This window comes from Chiloscyllium punctatum, chromosome X (genome assembly GCF_047496795.1).
Source record: "Chiloscyllium punctatum isolate Juve2018m chromosome X, sChiPun1.3, whole genome shotgun sequence".
NCBI classification, from domain to species: Eukaryota; Metazoa; Chordata; class Chondrichthyes; order Orectolobiformes; family Hemiscylliidae; genus Chiloscyllium; species Chiloscyllium punctatum.
In genome coordinates, this window is record NC_092791.1 from 5,632,885 (window position 1) to 5,652,625 (window position 19,741).

The following is a 19,741-nucleotide window of genomic DNA, read 5'->3' on the forward strand; positions in this document are numbered from 1 at the left end:
CAATTACATGTACATCCTGACGCTCAGGATTCCCTCTGACAACGTGCCCACCACTGACATCAAACGCTCTGGTCTGTAGCTCCCTGATTTGTCCTTACCACCTTTCTTAATCAGTGGCACCACGTTAGCCAACCTCCAGGCTTCGGGCATCACACCTGTGACTATCAATGATACAGATATCTCAGTAAGAGGCCCTGCAATCACTTCCCTACCTTTCCACAGAGTTCTAGGGTACACCTGATCAGGTCCTGGGGATTTTTAACTTTTGTGCGTTTAAAGACATCCAGCACTTCCTCCTCTGTAATATGGACATTTTTCAAGATGTCACCATCTATTTCCCTACATTCCATATCTTCGATTTGCTTTTCCACAGTAAATACGGATGCATAATACTTACTCAATATCTGCCCCATCTTCTGCGGCTCCACACAAAGGCCGCCTTGCTGATCTTTCAGGGGCCCTATTCTCTCCCGAGATGCCCTTTTGTCCTTAATGTATTTATCAAAGCACTTTGGATTCTCATTAACTCCGTTTGCCAAAGCCATCTGATGTCCCCTTTTTTACCCTCCTGATTTTTCACTTAACTTCACTCCAACTGCCTTTATACTCTTCTAAGTATTCACTCGATCTATCCTGTCTATACCTGACATATGCTTCCTTCTTTTTATTGACAGCCTCTACTTCTGCTCTACCCCATGGAGGAAATGTTTTCTCTGCACCTGCTCTTATCAAAACCTTTCATAATTGTTGACCCCTCAGCCTGTTTTCCTTTTCAAGAAAGAAGGGAACAGCACGACATCTCCTCCAAAAATATACACACTCAAAAATTTGTGTTTCACTCTTTTAACTCTCACTTCATCCTCTCCACTGCTTGTGTGCCCATTCTATAATGTGGCAGCAGGAACTGCAGGCAATACTTTTAATTATAGTCGAAACCAGTTTTAATAGGGATTTAGCAAGGCATCCCTAATATCAAATCTCTCTATTTATACATAAAGCTTAGAGCTTTGTTTGTGTATTGATGGTCTTCCTTTTCCTTTGGCAATTTGTTTAGTGACTGATGTAATTGTGTGAGACCCCTTTATCTATCTCTCCCAATTTGACGTGCAAATTCGAATAAGTGATCTGCGACACTGTTCCTACCAAGATACATCACGTTACATTAATTTGTATAGAATTTCATTTGCCAATTATTTCACCACACTGTAAATTTAGTAATGACCTCCTGAAACTTCTAACCGACCTCAGATCTGACTAGCTTAGCACATTCCCAGCAAATTGATGACATTGAATTGCTAAATACTTTTATTTTGTAATAATTAGAGACAGTATTTAATTTGCAGTTATACTTTATTGTGCTTTGGGGATTTTTTTTTGGTTACGTACTCAGTGAAGTGCAGTAATTCACATGATAACTGCAACAACTAAATGTAAAATGACGGGTTGATAAAAGTTATTACAAATACAGAAATAATTTATAGATTCTATTAACTGCAAGCTCTAGAAATTGAAAAGGCATCCATCCTTGATTTTAAACTAACTGATATTAAAACAATGATATCATTCATGTAAAATGCAGTATGGTTTATGTAGGACTCCTTCCCGGTTTCTACATCTTCACGGCCACATTCAGTAATATAATAAGATGCTTAATAAGCTGCTTGTTTACCCTGGAGCATCTGAGGTCGAGGGGTATAACATCTTGAGTGGCGAAGATATAGTGGATAGACAGGATTTTTTTCCTGGGTTGAGGGAGTCCAGAACTAGACGGTGTAGGTTTAGGGTGAGAGAGGAAAATAAATGAAAGGACCCTCATGGGCAACTTTTAATGCAGAGGATGATGCATTTATGGAATGAGCTGCCAGAGGAAGTGGTGAAGGTTGGTACAATCTTCATATATCATATATCATATCATATCACTTTTCTCCCTCCTGATTTCTCTTTTTAAAAATGTCCCTACAACTTTTATATTCTTCAAGAAATTCACTTCATCTCATTTGTCTATATCTAATATACAACTCATTTTTATTCTTCACCAGAACATTAGCATCTTTATTTCTCCATTGTTCCCTCGTGTTACCAGCCTTACCTTCACTCTAAAGGGAACGCAATGCTGCTGCAGTTTCGTTATCTCACTTATGGAAACCTTACACTTGTTGGCTCTCCCTTTACCTGCAAACAGTTTACTATAATTTACTCTTGGAATTTTTGTTTCATACTATCAAAGTTTCCCCGAATCCAATGAGGAACGTTAACTTTTATACATGACCTATCCTTACCATAAGTATTTTCGAACTCATTGAATTATAGTCACTGGCCCCAAACTGCTCCGCTGCAATCACTTCAATCACTTGCCCCGCTTTATATCACAAGGCAAGGTGAAGATTTTTTTCTCTGTTGTGGTTGCATCTACACATTAATTAAGAAACGTTTTTTGAGCACATGTACCAAATTCCTTACCATCCAAGTCCTTAACATTATGGCTGTCCCAAGTTATGTTTGGAAGGTTAAAATTCACTATTATTACAACTCCATTATTCTTATATATAAATGAGATCTCTTTACATTTTTGTTCTTCAATTTCACTCTGACAACTGGAGGGACTATTACAATCGCATCGCCTTCTTATTTCGGACTTCCATTTATTTTGCTTTACTGGACCATCCCTCAGAAATATCCTCTCTTAGTTCAGCATTGCTAACCCAGGCTGTCCTGACATTGGGAGAACTTTTAATTGTTAAACAGATTCAACTTTCTTATTCCATTGCCTGCCTCTTATACGTTTCTGTGGAGCAATGTTCCTGATTTTTATTATTACGCGACCCGTGGGCGTGACGATTTGTGCTTAAGAGGAAATGGTGTCTAATCATTCTGCCTCTGGAGAATTCGAGAAGATAGACAGTGTGAAAGATGCATTTATATTAGTGGTCCACTTGGTGGTGCAGCATTAACCTTATGACTGAATGAAACATAACTGGACAGATCAAGTGAAAAGTGTTTTTGGGAAGGGAGTGGGACGTGTAAACTTGGGAAAATATATTTTTACTTATTGGCCTTGAAAAAAGAATCAAGCAAACTCAAAGTTAGTGCATTTCATTCAAGATTTATTAACCACTTCAGAAGCATTTTTATCGAAAAGCTTTTGTTAAAGTTAATAGAAGTGAATATATTGACTGGATGCTACATTGAGACGAGATTGCATGCAGTATGAGCCGTGAATTTTATGTACATCTGTAACAATCGCCAGAAAGAGAATACAAGGGCTCAACATATAAGGGAGGCAACCATTCTGAATAAGGAACAAGTTAAAAAAAAGAAATTGAATTGGTAAGCTATAAATTATTCCAACTATAATAATCTCAAAGATATCAAAGGGAAAACGAAAGGCCATCAATATTTTTCTTAGTTACACACTGACAAACTTAAGTGATCTCACTCTTCGAGTCAGCAACAGGACAGATTGTAGATTGGGAATTCAGAAGACTTGATAAGCAGATGAGGAAAATCTACGGTGTCCACAACTCATTCACTTAACCTGGAAAAGACAGATAAAGTCATGATGCAGATGTTTATGATCCGATGTATTCAGGTTCTCAGTTGCATTCAGTGGCACACTTTGTTATTTCACAAAACATCTTTAGCTCCTTGCTGTGTGAAATATTTGATTATTCTCACCTTCACCAGAGTGACGGCAGCGCTGTAGAAAATACTCAGGAAGAACAGGGTGATGAATGTGGAAGCAGTTGTCCAGATGTTGCCATTATCATCCTCATAGTCTTCAATCCAAGTGCGATCTATTGAATCTATGAATATAAAACCGAGAGAACGTATTCAGATTGTTTATTGATCCTGACTGATCTATCTGCACCTTAGTATTGTAATTAGAGACTGCTACATCTTCTTTAGGCAGTCAGGTGTTTCTCAGGTTTGACTCTCTATCTGCATGTATTAATGCATTACTGACTCTCAGCAAGAAATTACTAAAACTAACTGCACAACTTTCCTTACTGTCCGTGCTGGAAAACTTCGAATTACTTTGCCTTTTAATCTATTATTGAAGAATATTATCATCTGAGGAATACTTACAGAGAACAAATATTTTAATTTTATCATTATATTTTAAATATGGGCTGTGACTGCAGTTTAGTTCAATATTTTGTCCATCACTGGATGAAGGTTCAAATATGGTTCTCATCTTCATGATATATTGGTGACCAATTGCTTGGCAAATCATGAATATAAATTTCATCCACAGTAAAAACATCGCTTCATATTTTTGCTTGTAGGATCTGCATATTTAGGAATAAGTTTCTGTCCATGTCTCTCTTAATTTATTTTTTCTCCTGCTTGATGTGTATATTTTTCCTTGCGTTTGTGGATGTGGTAATGCGTGTCTCTTACATTATACCTGCCCACTTTGGAGTGTGTGCATGAATAAACATGCTCATATTATTTACTGCTGATGTGCTCACGTGCTTGTTGTATGTAAATCTTGTTCCCTTCACAATGCGTAAGCATCATCATGCTAAAATGGCACTTCGTTGACACCTATGTCTATCATTTAATGTCTTTGACAAGTTTTCGTCAGTGCCATCCTACCAATAGACTGCAGGATCTGTCTATTTCAGGTCCTACCTACATTCGGTTATTTTCATGTTTGTGCTCAATAAATGTGAGCATGCAACGTCATGTTTGGTGGATGTTTGTATTTGCGTGATGATCTCTGCTTGTATGGCAATCTGTCCTAAACCATTGCCGGATGTGTTTGTTTGTGTTATTACGTGTGGATGTTTGCTGACGCTTGTACCATTCTCCTTGTTTAATAAACACCCCATTACTTGCGCGTCTGCACGTGAGACTCTGAATTTATGTGTGTGTGTGTGTGACCATATATACGTGCTGATCAAAGTGGTTTAAAAATAAATTAAGCTGCCTCTGCAATCATATGTTTGTGATTATGAAAATTAAAAAATAATAATATTAATGTCTAACCCTGTGCTCAAATGTGCCTGTGTGATTTTACATGTGGGAGGACATGTTTCAGATGTTGTATCTTTGTGCATATGAATGTATGTCGGTCAGCATTATGCTGCATCAATAGAAATGCAGCCATGTCCATTTGTGTATTAATTTGCGTCTATGCTTTTCGTAATTATGTGTGGATATCCTTGTTCACTCGTGCACGTGCTATTCTTTCCGTGTACGTGCGTTTTTGTGGGAGCTTAGATGAGTGTTCAAGTACTATTTGCATGTGTGGCTCTGTGTATATAAGAGTGTGTGACTGTTCATCTCTGTGCACGTTTATGTGTGTGCATAAGCATGTGTCTTTAGGTGAGAGCCTGTGTATGTGTTTTTACATGTGTATTTGTGAGCATTTCTCTGTAACTGTTTCAGCTGTAATACTAGATTGTAATTTGCATTATTGTTCCAGTTTTTATGAATTGTCAACATTTATATCTGACCCTGATGTTGTCAGGAACATTTCTGATCGTCGTGGAGAGATAGATGCTTTAGAACATAGAACAATACAGCGCAGAACAGGCCATTCGGCCCTCGATGTGAGCAACTCTTTTGTTACAGCGAAAGAATTTCTGACTCTGAGACAAGAGACCTGAGATCAAATCCCCACTACTCCAGATGTGCAGAGTTGCATTTCTGAACATGCTGATTACAAAATATCTACAAATGTTCTGTACTTGAAGCAAAATGATGTCAGATGTTCGAATACCAGAATTTATCCCATGTGCTCCAGACAACTGAGACAAAACTATGCGCTACACACTGGGATGATGTAAATACCAGTTTTGGATTAAGGGGAGTCAATGTTAACAAACGATTAATAGGGTCAATCGAATTGGGCAGACACAAAGGTATTATTTTGCATGGAAATATGGAATCTTCGAACAGGATAGAAGAAGCTGACAGTTACTGTCAGAAACTGGGTTACATTACAGAGGACTTCTATCTTGAACTCTCTGCAGAGTGAGTAAGAGTACAGACCATTAATAATTCCCCTCTCCCCCTACCTGGGCTCAACAACAATAACCTTCATTTCGGGTCTCTTTGGTGTGGAAATAAAGATGCATTCTGTCAACCACTGCACTGGTACAAGATCCCTCGTTCCACAGAAACAAGTGTCATATTCAACTTACTCTGCACTGTTTGCGATTGGCATTTTCCAATCAAATCTAATTCCAAATGTCTCTTAAGATTACGTTCCCAATTGTTGCATTGTGGCAGTTTAAAGCCGACATGAATTTTGTGAGAATGTGCAATCGGGGAATCAGGAAAACAAAGTTGAAAATCCGTGGTCTTTTCTTGAGAGAAATTGGGCATTTTAAGATTTCGTTTTAATGGAATGTAAGATGGATAAGGTTCTTTGCAGAATCTGGTATTTAGTGAGCTTTACTCTGCCTCCGATCCTAAGTTTACCTGAGCAGGTAACATTAACTGCACAAGACACGAGTCCTAGACCTGTTTACCGCTGGATTTATCGACTGTTCTGTTGATGATCTTCAATGGAATCGCTTCATGTCCCACCACACAGGAGTAAGAAGCACCGCTGGCCCACTCCTCTGCTGTAATGGATAACAGGCTGTACATGAAGAAGGAGGTATTCTCGCTCTCCAACATCACCTCGGTGTTCTTGTAGTTACTGGGATTCACCGGCTTGTCATTTTTTGTCCACTTGATGAAGATCTCTCGGGGGGAGAAACCTCTCACTAAACAGGTGAGGGAGAGAAACCTCTGAGCAGAAACATCTTCTGTTGGTGGCAGGAGGATAGACACTGATGGCTCCAGTAGCTTTTCTCCTGCAGAATATTTGAAACAAATATAAATCAATTATAAAACTCCAGAATCAATTTTGCATTTCACTACATATTAAAATATGCCAGTTTTGTTTTTTTTTAATTTGGGCTTTATACGCTCTCATTTTCTAAACCAGCAGAATGATATCCATTCTATGCATTAAGAGTAACGAGTTTAATTCGAAAGTCGACTCCATGTTTCTAACCCACAACTAACACATCCTGTACATTTGTCATTGCTGATGTTAAAAACACAAATCAGGTTTCTTCCCACTTTATTTGACTTATAATCATAAAAGATCAATCTTTAGTCCATTTTGTTCTCAATCAGATATTTAGCTATCCTGCCATCAGACACATCTTTCATGCTGCCAAGTTATTTGGAGCCAATCTAAGCATGCCATGTATGTAACTGGATCTAGATTACACGTGGAATACTTTGTTCTTTCCTCTCACCACTCACCATTTCCCTTGCGGATGGAGTCTCTCAGAGGAGTCGGGAGGAATGGATGGTTCACCACACATTCAACACTAACGTGACTCAGCCAGGATTCGGTCGAAATGCTCAATTTGCTGATCACGCTGTCGGGATCTTCTCCAGGCTGGTTAGCAATCTCTGATTTCAGAGTCTTCTTTTCTTGTATCCAGGTGACATTGACTCCAGAAGGAAGATTGGACACAACACAGGTTAATGTCACTGTCGCCTCCAGTAAGACCTGTTCTACTGGTGGTGGTAGGATTTTAACTGTGTAATCGTGGCACTCATTAACTCCTATGAAACAGAAATCAAATCAATGAAAAATGCCTCTTTAGAATCAAAACACCGAGCCTTCAGGCTCCTCCCACATGAAGTGAAGAAACCACCTTTGACATGTCAGCTTCCAAATATTGCTGAAATGATGGTTCCTGTTGATTATATATCTTGTTTTGTGAAATCATTTGTTATTATCTATAACATGCACCGTGTAATAATTCATATAGAACACTGGATTTGTCACAAGTGAAAGCTGTGACAAAGTAAAATCAAAGACACCACGGCGTAACACATGGAATTACCTTTCTTCTAGAGTTCTTCTCTCAATTACGACCATCCATTGATACTTGTAACAAGAGTAATCTGAATATAACGACTTCATTTCTATGTTCATGAAATTTACTTGCAAATGCTGCTGGGCATTCTGAATGCCAAATTACATCCCCAAGTTTGAGCAAATTGTAATCAATCATAATTATTGTCTTTGTTCTCATGCACTTGCAGAGGATATAAGGTTTTACAGGGGCAGTGATCAGTCACAGAAATTTTATTCAACATGTTTAACATTATTGAAAATAATTGACATTATTAGTGTGAGATCATTCTCTAAAACATACTATGAGATATTATTACTCCTGTCAAACTTGGAGTAGATCTAAAAACAAAACAGTGAATTTCTTAGTAGAACAAAGACTGAACAAATACGAGTGTCTTCAATTATTCTACCAACTTGATGGAAATTTGCGCGAGTATTATTCAGATTTCCACTGCTCACTGCATGAACATTTCCATCCTCAACCTGGGCTCAATCAGCCTAACTCAATTTCATAGATCGTTCATCGCTACTGTAGCCTTACCACTAGAATGTATTCTCCTGCCACATCCACTAATTGCAGAGAGTAACTTAAAGAGGCTCAATTAGGTCATGTTTATCCAGATTAATCAAATGTGAGACCAACTTGGTCCGCGGCCTGGTCCCATGAATGAAGTTGAAGAGCTCAGTACCAGATAAAATCTATGACGTACAATGCCCAAGGACAACAGTTCATTCCTGAGCTGGAAATGAAGCATTGAACACATTTTGATTTATTTTGAAAGAAGGGTCGCTGCATGTTTTACCATGTCATTTTGAGACCACAAGATCGTAAGATAAAGGTGCAGAATGAGGCAGTTCGGCCAATCGAGTCTGCCCTGCCATTCGATCATGGCTGGTATGTTTTTCCACCCCATTCTCCAGCCTTCTCCATGTACTAACCGATCTATCGCTACCTTAAGTACAGTCACTGACTTGCCCTCCATAACCCTCTGCAGCAATGAATTCCACACCTGCAACCCCACTGGCTGTAGAAGTTTTTCACCATCTCATTTCCAAATGGTGCACCCTTTGACTCTGAGGATATGCCCTCATGGCCTACTCTGGTCTACTGGCCAAAACATTTACTCCACGTACACCCAATCTCGGCCAGCAGCATGTTCTAAGTTTCAAAGAAATAACTCTCTGACCCTGCTCCCCGGCCCCCACAAGACACGCACCCCTCCCCAACCCTAACTCCTTTATCCTTAAGCAAGTCACCAGGCATGAATTCGGCAGTCTGCCTCTCCAAGTGTGGTCAGCCAACAAACTACTTTAATAAAGACTATTCATCCAGCTCACTGTCTATATGTCTTCAATATGGAGGGAAACATGCTTTTCTGATTTGACATAATGTTAAATTATGAGCAATGCGAATGTAACACTCAAACTGAAATACATGACACGTTTGTGAATGGGATGCTCTACACCTTAGTGTTGTTCACTAAATTTGATAAATGTGTGTATCTGATTGACATCGGAGTTCAAAATGATTTCTAGTTCTCTCGTCTGTATGTCTTACCCTGGGGTGTGGTGATGTTTTGACTTTGAGTGTTCTCTCCATGAGTGACCTGGCAGGTATACACTGCGCTGTTGAACCATTCACTATAAGGGACTGTCAGCCGACTCATCACCGAGAAGTTCCCATTCGCCTCACACACAGGAGATGCGAAGACAACAGAATCCACGGATTGGCCATTTTTCAACCATGTCACGGAGATTTCCTTCGGATGGAAATCAATGATTGAACACACGATGGTTGCAAACTTGCTGCTTGCGATTTCTTCACTGGGACTCACGGTGAGAAGAAGAGTTGGCTCGAGAAATGGGCCTTTATGAAAAACAATGCATAAATTATCTGACAAATTTGATAACAAATACATTCAGTTCTATTACAACTAATTCGATGATGGCTAATAGATACTAACCTTAACATTACAAATATCATAATTATGCAGAGTGCTATAGAAGATGAAATCAACACAGTACAATTAGCAGGACGATGTGATAATGACAATGTAATGATAAAAATTAGAGGTCACAGCAAGGAAGTCAAGAAGGTCAGTTAGATCAGAGGGTGAGATAGTAAGGTTGAATGGTAATCATTTCAATGAAAGGAGCATGATAAACAAGGCAGATGAATTAACGGCATGAAGGAGGAAGTGTGCACTTGATATCATGGAGACATGTTGAGAGAGGGGCAGGAGTGGCAGTTCAATATTCCAAATATAATGCCTTCAAGCGAGACAGGGAAAGATGTAGAAGGGCGGTAAAAATTGTTGATGTTCACCAGTGTGAGAGAATATGTGCGTATAGAAAACATGGAGAAGTATGATGTTTTTTCAGGAATTAGGATAGATGATGTGATGTTCTGTCTTGCTGGAAGAAAAATAGTTATATTTCCAGGGCAGATAAAATGTATGCCAGGCAAAGGATGGAATAGAGGGTCGCTGGCAATAATGTATAATTCCTGGCCACAGGGGATATGGCAAAACTGCCAGTGTGGTATTGTTATGCTGGATGGATGAAGGGAAAAGCAATGAAACCACAGGCTGGGCTCAAGTTAGTCTCAGTAGTAGGGAATATATTGTAACTATGGAGAGGGAAATTAAACTTCATCTGGAAGATGAATCAACAATTCTCAGCACGATTGTATTGACGGGAAGTCATGTCTGAGCAATTTATTGGTAGTTTTCAATGAAATAAGTCGATGTCCAGACGATAGTAAAGATCAGAGCCAGTTGTCGTCAAGTCAATTTGACGAATTGAATCCTGAGGTAGCTGAGTGGCAGAGTGCAGAGGATAATGGCCATAGGATGTTTGTGTGGCTGGAAGTGTATGTCTAGTGGTGTTCTGCAGGTTTCAGTGTTTATTTATTGATGCCTCAATTATGTAAAAGTGATTTAGAATATACTGCAGGAGATTTAGCTGGTAGGTTCACAGCTGAAGCAAAAGTTGCCGAGTTGGCAGGGAGTGACCATGATACCTTTAGATTGCAGCAAGATACAAAAGGGTTGGCCACTTGTGCTGAAAAATGGCAAATTAAAACCATTCTGGATAAGTGTAAGGTGATGCACTTGGTCAGAAGAAACGAAGAGGTATTATGTTTTCAATGGTGGAACTCTGAAAAGGATTGCATGCCCATCGATCCCTTATAGTAATGTGGCAGAGGGATAAAAACGTGCGAAGAGTATTTGCTTTTATGAGCCAATACATTCACATGAGGTGATGGGAGATGATATTGGAAATTAATGAAATACATGTTAAGTCAGACATGAAGCATCATGTGTAGTATAGGACTGCATGTTACGGAAGGAATGTGATTAGACAGAAGGCAGCATTGTGGAGATATTACAGGATGTTTCCTGGGCTGGAAGTTTTTAATTATGAAATGCAATTCACCAAACTGGGGTTTTCCTTGGAACAGAGAAGATTGAGAGAGAAGATGATTGTGATGTCTGGAATTATGGTAGACATGCACAGAGTAAACAGAACAAAACCTTTCCCCTTCATGGATGGAGCAATGTCTCAAGGGCATAGGGTTAGGGTAAGGACAGGAGGATATCGGGGAAAACAAAACCACACACCGGGTGTGATTCTGTAGCTCAGTGCCAGTAAGTCATGTCGAGGCTGAGCCCCGCATAATATGTGAGAAATATTTAGATGGATATAAGAAATGCCAAGTCACACAAAGCAATGGATCAATTGTGGACATATTGAACTGGAATAGTTCGGGGGTTGTTATTGATTGGCTTGGACTGGATGGGCCGAATGACCTTTTCCTGTGCTGTATATCTCTATGGCTATGTCAAATGTATTATAACTAATGTCCTATTCATGTTAACCACAGATGTGCTGTTCGCCTCAGTTCCCACAAGACTTACATGGCATTCCAGTGCTCTGCTTTGACCCGCTGTGTTGTACCTCACAGGAGATTTTGCTGCAATCCGCTTCTGACTCAGGCAGGGTTAACTGGCTGCTCAGGGTGTAGGCTCCCTTCTTGTTTCTCACGGATGGATAAGTCTTCAATCCAGTCGTGATTGGGTTCCCACCTTTCTTCCAGGTCACCTTGGTAACGTCAGGGGAATAGTCCATGGCCAAACAACCAAAGATCACAGAACCGTCGGCATTGTGTTGCTGACAGGAGGAGACCAGTCCATTTAGTGTGGGGGGAGATGCAGTCTCCAGGATAGAATGAACAATTGAGCAAGTTACTTTCTGTTAATTCGACCTTATTGGTTACCCAAATGTTTCCTCAGCTCTAAATGTATGCTAGTGTGTTCTTGCTAAAATCTTCAGCATACCTTGAGTTTATTTTTGTTTCCAATTATTCGTTGATCATGATCGATTGGTTCCCTCTTCAGAAACATGCCCTCGACCTTGACCATTACTATATAAAACTTAGAAATAAGAACACCCTGATCCCACGAAAAGTAACTGTTAGAAAATCTCACCAACGAACACTTTCATTGGATTGCAGGTGACGAGCATAGTCGTTTCACAAAATGCAAACCAAGAAAACGTGAAAGTTGGAATTGGAAATAAAAACCGAAGTTGCAGGAGAAACCCAACAACTGGCAGCATCTGTGGAGAGAAACCAGAGTGAACGTTTCGAGTCCAGTATCCCTTCCTCGCTTATCAATGTCAGTCAGAATCTACTCTCTGTAAAGAAGGCAGTTGCAGGGCACTGGGACTGAGAGAATGCCTGTCACAGCTGATATCATGCTAATTATCTGGAAGCTCAATGATCGACTTGGCAATTATCTGAATTCTGGAGACCTCTGAAATATAGAGGACCATTAAGGTTCAGAGACTTTGGAATGTGACAGCTCGCTGAACTGAGCATTTATGTGAATATGATTCGAGAAATGAACAAGGACTCTTTTACTTCAATAACCAACAAACTTACAAGCAGTTCATGGTAAAACTCTCACCTCTCAGACTAACCACCGCTCTGACTCTCTTCCCAACCTCAATTTCAACTCACATTGACAACCCCTACACAGTTACACGCTCATTCACCCTCGGAAAGCATGACCCTCATCACAAGAGATAAAACAAATTCAAGGCAATCCATATTCCAGACAAAAATGTAATCTCGATTCCTTTCACTCAATTCCACTCCTGCTTCACTGCACCTGGTCCTTGGTGAATCTAGTCCTGACACCCGACTTTTCATAACCCCTGACAGGATATCCCTACCCAGATATGAACTCAGACCTTCACTGATCTCTCATCTTACCCAAGTCAACCTGTGCACATTGCATCCTAGCTCTGTTCCCATCTGCCCTTCGCCACTCTCCGAGTTTTACATTTTGACATCATATCCACGTGTCACATCAGTACAGTGACCTTCTGTCACCGAAACAGCCCAGCACTCTGCTAAGGCGATCAACTAAACTTCCTGACACCCTGCCCACCTCTCAACTAACCAGCTGGCAGCCTGCCCACCTCTCAACTAACCAGCCTGGCAGCCTGCCGAACTCTCAACTAACCAGTCCGACACCCTGGCGCTTGCGTGTCCACACAAAGATGACGTGTCAATAGTTTCGTTGTGTGTCGTTTGATTGTATTTCCAGTGAACCACTTCTTAATCATTTAATGGGCAAGAAGCTTTCCTTATTTTTAGCACGGCAATCATACATTATACTTCCCTGGAATAAAGAAATATAATGTTAAATTAAAGGGACCTGACGATTGGGATGATTGAGTTGGAAATTGTCAGAAATTTAAAACTTATTTTCGAGAGCAATTAATTACAGCCTTATTGTGTCACATTACATACTTACACAAATGCCTTTCAGAAATGGTGTCTCCCTCTGTTATGTGCAGTTGAATCATTAAATCTGGGATAGTTATTGCTTGTTAATCAGATGTGTTAAAGAGTTTTAGTCAAAGGTTAGCTCGCAAATGTACCATGTTTTAAGTAAGTGGTGGAATAGCTCAAGGGGCTGAGTGTTTTACTCCTGATTATACCTTCCTATCTTTGTGTCATTAATTCAGCTAGCAAAGGTGCTGAACACTATTTACTAAAATATTTCAACGAATTTTTTGTTGAAAATATTCTTTAAATATTCCTGTTGATTATTTGGAACAGGAGCATCGACATTCTCTATTTGAGTGGTCAGAATAACTCCCGCCTATGTACACTCCAAAGATGCAAAGGTCAGTTGAATTGGTCATGCTAAATTGCACGTGGTGTTCAGGGATATGTAATTTAGATGTGTTCATTAGCGTTAAATGTATGGTCTACAGGGCAAGGGAATGGGTCTGGGTGGGTTACTCTTCAAAGGGTAGATATGGACTTGTTGGGGCAAATGGCCTGTTTCCACACTGTAGAGATTCTATAATTCTATACAGCAGCCGTTGCCCTCTGGAACAGGTTGTTACTTCATCATACAGCTTCTTCTGAAATTATGGCTCTACGCGAGATCACTCACTTTCAATGATGACTTGGTATTAAATATTTCTGAAAATTCACAATTTGGTAAAATATATTTTCTCTCTGAACAACTAGTTTCATATAAAGGAATTCTTTTTTAAAAGAAACAACAAACTTTGAATGCGATAAATCAGAATTAAAAACAGAATTCTCTGAAGAAAAGCGGCAGGTCTGGCAGTTCCTGTGCAGAGAAAGGAAGCTTATCATTTCAATTGCAGTGATCCTTCTGCAGCAAATTGTTTTCATATTTTCTTGAACGAGAACTCATACCTATTGAGTTAGACGGTGATTAAGTTTACCTGACTTCTGTTGGAAAAGCATTATAAGAAGATGTACTGGATGATCTGAGATATCAGTTGAAAACTAGTTGAAAAGCTCCCACTAAAGTGTTGGATTCAACCAAAATCCCACCAGACTGAACAGTCAAATTCACTCACAGGAATGGTTTGATACAAACGAAAACTGCTCCGACTTAATGTCATCAAATATGCTTTGGGAATAATTAATTGTGTGTTAGTTATAAATGGTATTGATAGAACAGCCAGTCAAAATTCCAGATTCTTTGAGGAGTTACACTATTAACCCAGCTCACAATTCCCAAAAGCCTGTGACAAATATTGATTTGAAAAAGGCTCCAAACTGCCAACCTTCTGTCTTATACCTGAGGCCCAAGTCTGGACAGCGATTAAATCGATTTCACAGGCCTCTGTGAGTGGCATTCCAACAGTACTCAAAGAACTCAATGGTTTTTCCCCCGAATTAACCAGATGAGACATGGTATTACATTCCTCTCTAACAGGTTGTAAACGTACACAAACCACCTGTCTCAGAGTCAGAGACACTACCACTACATTACAACAGATCTGAACACAATCTCCGACAACACAGACCACCGGTTTGAGAGTGCACAAACTTGTTAATAATTAACCAAGGATTTCAGCAACCAGGGATTGTTACAAAATGCTTACAAGATGAAAGTAGCATTTCAACAATTATCCAAGAATGCTTTGATAGCAATTCCGAATTGTTCAAGCTCTATGGGAACTGTAGAGGAATAAAACTAGGATTTGCGTTGCCATAAATTTAAATTTAACTGGCTTTCAACTGAGAACGCCCTTCCTCTTAACCCTTTGTATGTTGCTGCACAAGATGGTTTCCTTAGGTTGAAATGGATTAGAATCTTTGGAAGTGTAACATCACCTTTGTCAGTAACATTACATGCTGACAATGAGTTCTTAATAATTTGATTCTACATTGTGCCACTAAATGTGTCACTGACAAGAGAGGCACAAAGAAAATGTGCAGCATATTTCCCTCTTTCTCACTGAATGATATATCCTTCATTGCGAACAATTGACATCAGGGATCTACAGTTTGACTTTTGTTACTGAAGTGTTTATTCTGATTGTAACAATTCTGTGGTGCCTAATTTCTGGCAGGCAAAAGTGGTTTTGAAGCGCCACATGAAATTGAACTGTCTGAGACTCAGGTGTCCGAACAGGTCGATTTACAACTGGTCAGGAACAGGGGACAACTCGGTTGAGATAACACGGGGACACACTGTACAACAGTCCTGATCTGAGCAGATATATCAATTCGTCACATCAAATGTATTCACTGCAATTGAACTTTCATAATAGGGACGAGCCAGAGAGAAAGCATCAATGCTTCTCAGAACGTTTTCACAATGAAGTTAGATTACCTATTGATTTAATCAACTTAATCGTGATTGTAAATAAGAAAAGAAATAAGAAAACTGTTTCTGTCTGCATTCCCCGCTTTAACTAATGTCGAAATAAATGATCATCAACACTTAACTATTGTGAACAATCTCATTCAGATTGCTACATTCCAAACATCGCGCCAGTATATTAATTGAAATGAATATTCCTCTATTCTCAGTGTCTAAATAAACAATGTGCTCTACTACCCTTCAGTTTCTGTCTTCTCTAAATTTGTTAATTCTGCAACTTTTGGAATGCATGGACAGGAAAATTAAGGGGGTGGCACGGTGGCCCAGTGGTTCGCACTGTTGCCTCTCAGTGCCAGGGGATCCGGGTTCAACTCCCACCTCGGGTATCTGTCTGCATGGAATTTACGCATTCTCCCCGTGTCTGGATGGCATTCCTGTGGATGCTTCCGTTTCCTTCCACATTCCAAAGATGTGCAGGTTAGCCGATATGGATAAGCTGAATTGCCCATAGTGTTCGGGGTAAATGTCGGGGAACGTGTCTGGGTGGTTGCTCAGCGTGGGTTTGGACTTGTTGGGCCGATGGGAATCTTTAAAATCTCCGATTTTGCATCATTTGTTCCCATGGTGAGTTGATGATGGATTATTTTAATTGATTCGAAATCGAGACATGGTGACACAATCGACTATTGCAGCTGTTTCCTAATGAATGTCTCTTCAGTTTTTATGTGTTGTAAAATGTATCTATTTACTTAAAACACACGGATTGGGAACATCTAAAGCATGGCATGGATTTAATCACTCAGTTAATGTTACATTTTTTAATCCTGTAAATCAAATTTAAATAGATGTACAAGAATTAATCATTTCAAGTTAAACTGAAAAGCTGATCAATTTGTTCAGCATCGAAATATTTGGAGCAGAATTTCTTAATCGTCTTTTCCAATGATCTCTTCCAGCCAGGAAACTTGTGTGTTGGATAGAGCGGAATTGAAAAGTAATTCTTGATTAATGATATCTCACGAATGGCATTTTTGCTCAATGACAAGAAAAATTAGAACATTATACTTTTAAAATTATATTTCTATTTCTTGTGACTTGTAAACTGTTTCAAGACAAACTTTGTGATTTCAGTAGTAAATTAAGTTCTGAGTTTCGAATTTAAGGTTTGGATTAGACCAGTCCTCAATTGTTACTTTCAAATAAAACTCGCACCCTAACGTGTCTGGTTTCCCTTCATTTCCAAATCCTTTGCGATTTGCCTTTCACTAATATATTAGGTTTAATGAAAGTTCAACTCCAATGCTGATTGCATTGAATGAGGAAACTGGAGCAGTTCACTATCAACAACCATGTAAACATTTCCGAAGCAATGTAGAAATCAAAGACAGCTTCAACAATATATTAGCTTAATTTTAACGAAGCACATTCGCTCACCAACTGAACAACGATTACCAAATCACAACACTGAGGATCAATGAGGTGTTTGCAGCAAAACTGTCTCTTTGCAAACATTTTCAAAAGAACCAAGAACATAATGTAACCTCACAACAAATATCCCAAATTGGAAACCAGCAAAACTGCTCACCATCACACAAGCGAATAATTAAATCAAATAGAAATAAAAAGTCAGAACAGCTGCCATGGTTCTGAGATAACTTATTGAACAACGCTTAAAGCTTTAACACTTTCGGCAACAACTCAATTTATTATCAACCCATATAGTATTTCTGTTTACGTCAATCTTGTGCAGTGCACAGTAGAGCAGCTTAAGGCATCTATTGATTAATCGCCTTAAGGTCAAAATAAAATGAGTTCAATGGACAAACATTAGAATTGATTGTTATTATAAGTTCGTCTCAATTATGAAATCTGATGAATTCGGTAGCTTAAAATTTTAGTCCCAAATTTTATTTTGAATGAGGCTACTTCAAATAGACTTTAACTAGTTTGAAATGAGAACTGAGATTGTGTATATAAAAAAAGCTCTAAAAAGTCGTCGTTTTTTTTCATTTCTCACACTTCCGTGTTTCTGCGTTAAGTTGGTCTTCAGACAGTTACAAACGGATATAGTGCCTTCCGTCAATCAGAAAAAATATTGCCCCGCGTTTAACAAACGCCGAAACGATTCAGTACAAAGAACTTCACAGATATTCGTAACTGAGAGTCATCCAGAGAGACAATCCCCTTTGCCGAAATAAAACACCGATTACTGAAAGCATGAAATCTCAGTTCTATTCCACAAGATGAATCAACTCAATTCAACACAATCAAATAAAGCAAAGCCAGAACCCAATCAACTTTTCAACAAAATCAAATAAAACACAATCAGCATCCAATCAAAAGAATGAAATGTAGTGCCGCAAGAAGATTCCATGGCAATATCCAACGTGCTTGTCATCAACAAAATTAACAACTCAAATGACAAAATGTAATCATGGTAAGAGCATTATGCACCCGGGGAATATATTCAATAAATTAACACATTTTTATCCTGTTTAGTGATATTTCCAATATCTTTAAGTTCTTATCATTTGTTGTCGATAATAAAACTCACAGATAGTGGGTGTCACTAAACTTTGCTTGTACCTGACTGATTGAGAGAGTTTAGGTGTTTCATGGAAGTCAGCCACACAGAATGCCCATCTGATTTTTAAAAACATATACACTGAGCATCTGAATCCGCCACAACGACTTCAGTCATTTTCTGAGACTTAATGTAAGTCTATAATCAGTTTTAACAATAATCAAACGGAACCAAATCAAGCTCAGCACAGGATCTAAGTTTCATTTAATTCAGGAATTATTCACATGAATGGAACGTTAGTAAAAAATAAAGTCACGAAGAAAGTTCAAGGTTCTTACCTGAAGTCACCGTCACCATGGTCCCTTGGCCCCAGGAACCAAAATAGTCACAGCGTTACATTCTGTGCACTGGGTCACACAATAACTGACTCTGCATAAAAACTAACAAAATCCTGCATTATTCTAAATATTCAGAACCATTGTCAAAATGAAGTCGTGATAAATCTTCATCACGTTATAATTGTACAGTGGATACTGATCATTCTTACTAATTTATTGTAATGTTTTATATTTCACAGAGTAACACATGAGCTGATTCTCAAAATCACCAATTGCTACAATAATAATCACCGATTTTGCGAATTAAATTTACAATTTATACAGCGATAATTGCACAAAACCCCACAGAACTAATACAGAAATGCGAGTTTAGGTATTCTGTACAGGTAAACATTGACTCGTTTCAAACAATGGGGTCTGGAACGGGTTTTTGTATTGATCATAATTGCAGTGTCACCCCAGTATGTCACTGTGAGACACATTGTGCCAAATACTACGGCGGGCTGCAAGCTGTAAAATGCAGATACTTAATTTCATTAATTCCTGGAAAGAAGTGATTCAGGCTCCTCTAAAAATTATTTAGTGGAATATTTCAGCTTTTCCTATTCACTGTATTTTAAAAGCTCAGAATACTTTTGCAAGTTTGGCGTGCATTAATGTAGCCATAAAAATGAGGAAGTAGAATAATTTTATACATTTGTCCAAACTAGTCACTCCTGGATGGGATTTAAATTAAGTCTCACATTATTTTGCTGGTCCTTCAATGGTAATAATCGCCAGCTTGAGACAAACCCTTGTCAGTGGTTTTTGTATGAGGATGTCACTGTGC

The 19,741-nt window shown here is 38.9% G+C and overlaps 1 gene segment (V, D, J or C); it reads right to left on the minus strand.

The window, feature by feature from the left end:
• Positions 1–3,689: 3,689 nt before the first annotated feature.
• Positions 3,690–18,886, minus strand: LOC140471176 (Ig heavy chain C region-like). The segment is given in 5 exon segments: positions 3,690–3,803; positions 6,433–6,812; positions 7,273–7,581; positions 9,438–9,746; positions 11,800–18,886. Coding segments are annotated over 4 exon segments (1,173 nt in total).
• Between the last annotated feature and the right edge of the window lie 855 nt (positions 18,887–19,741).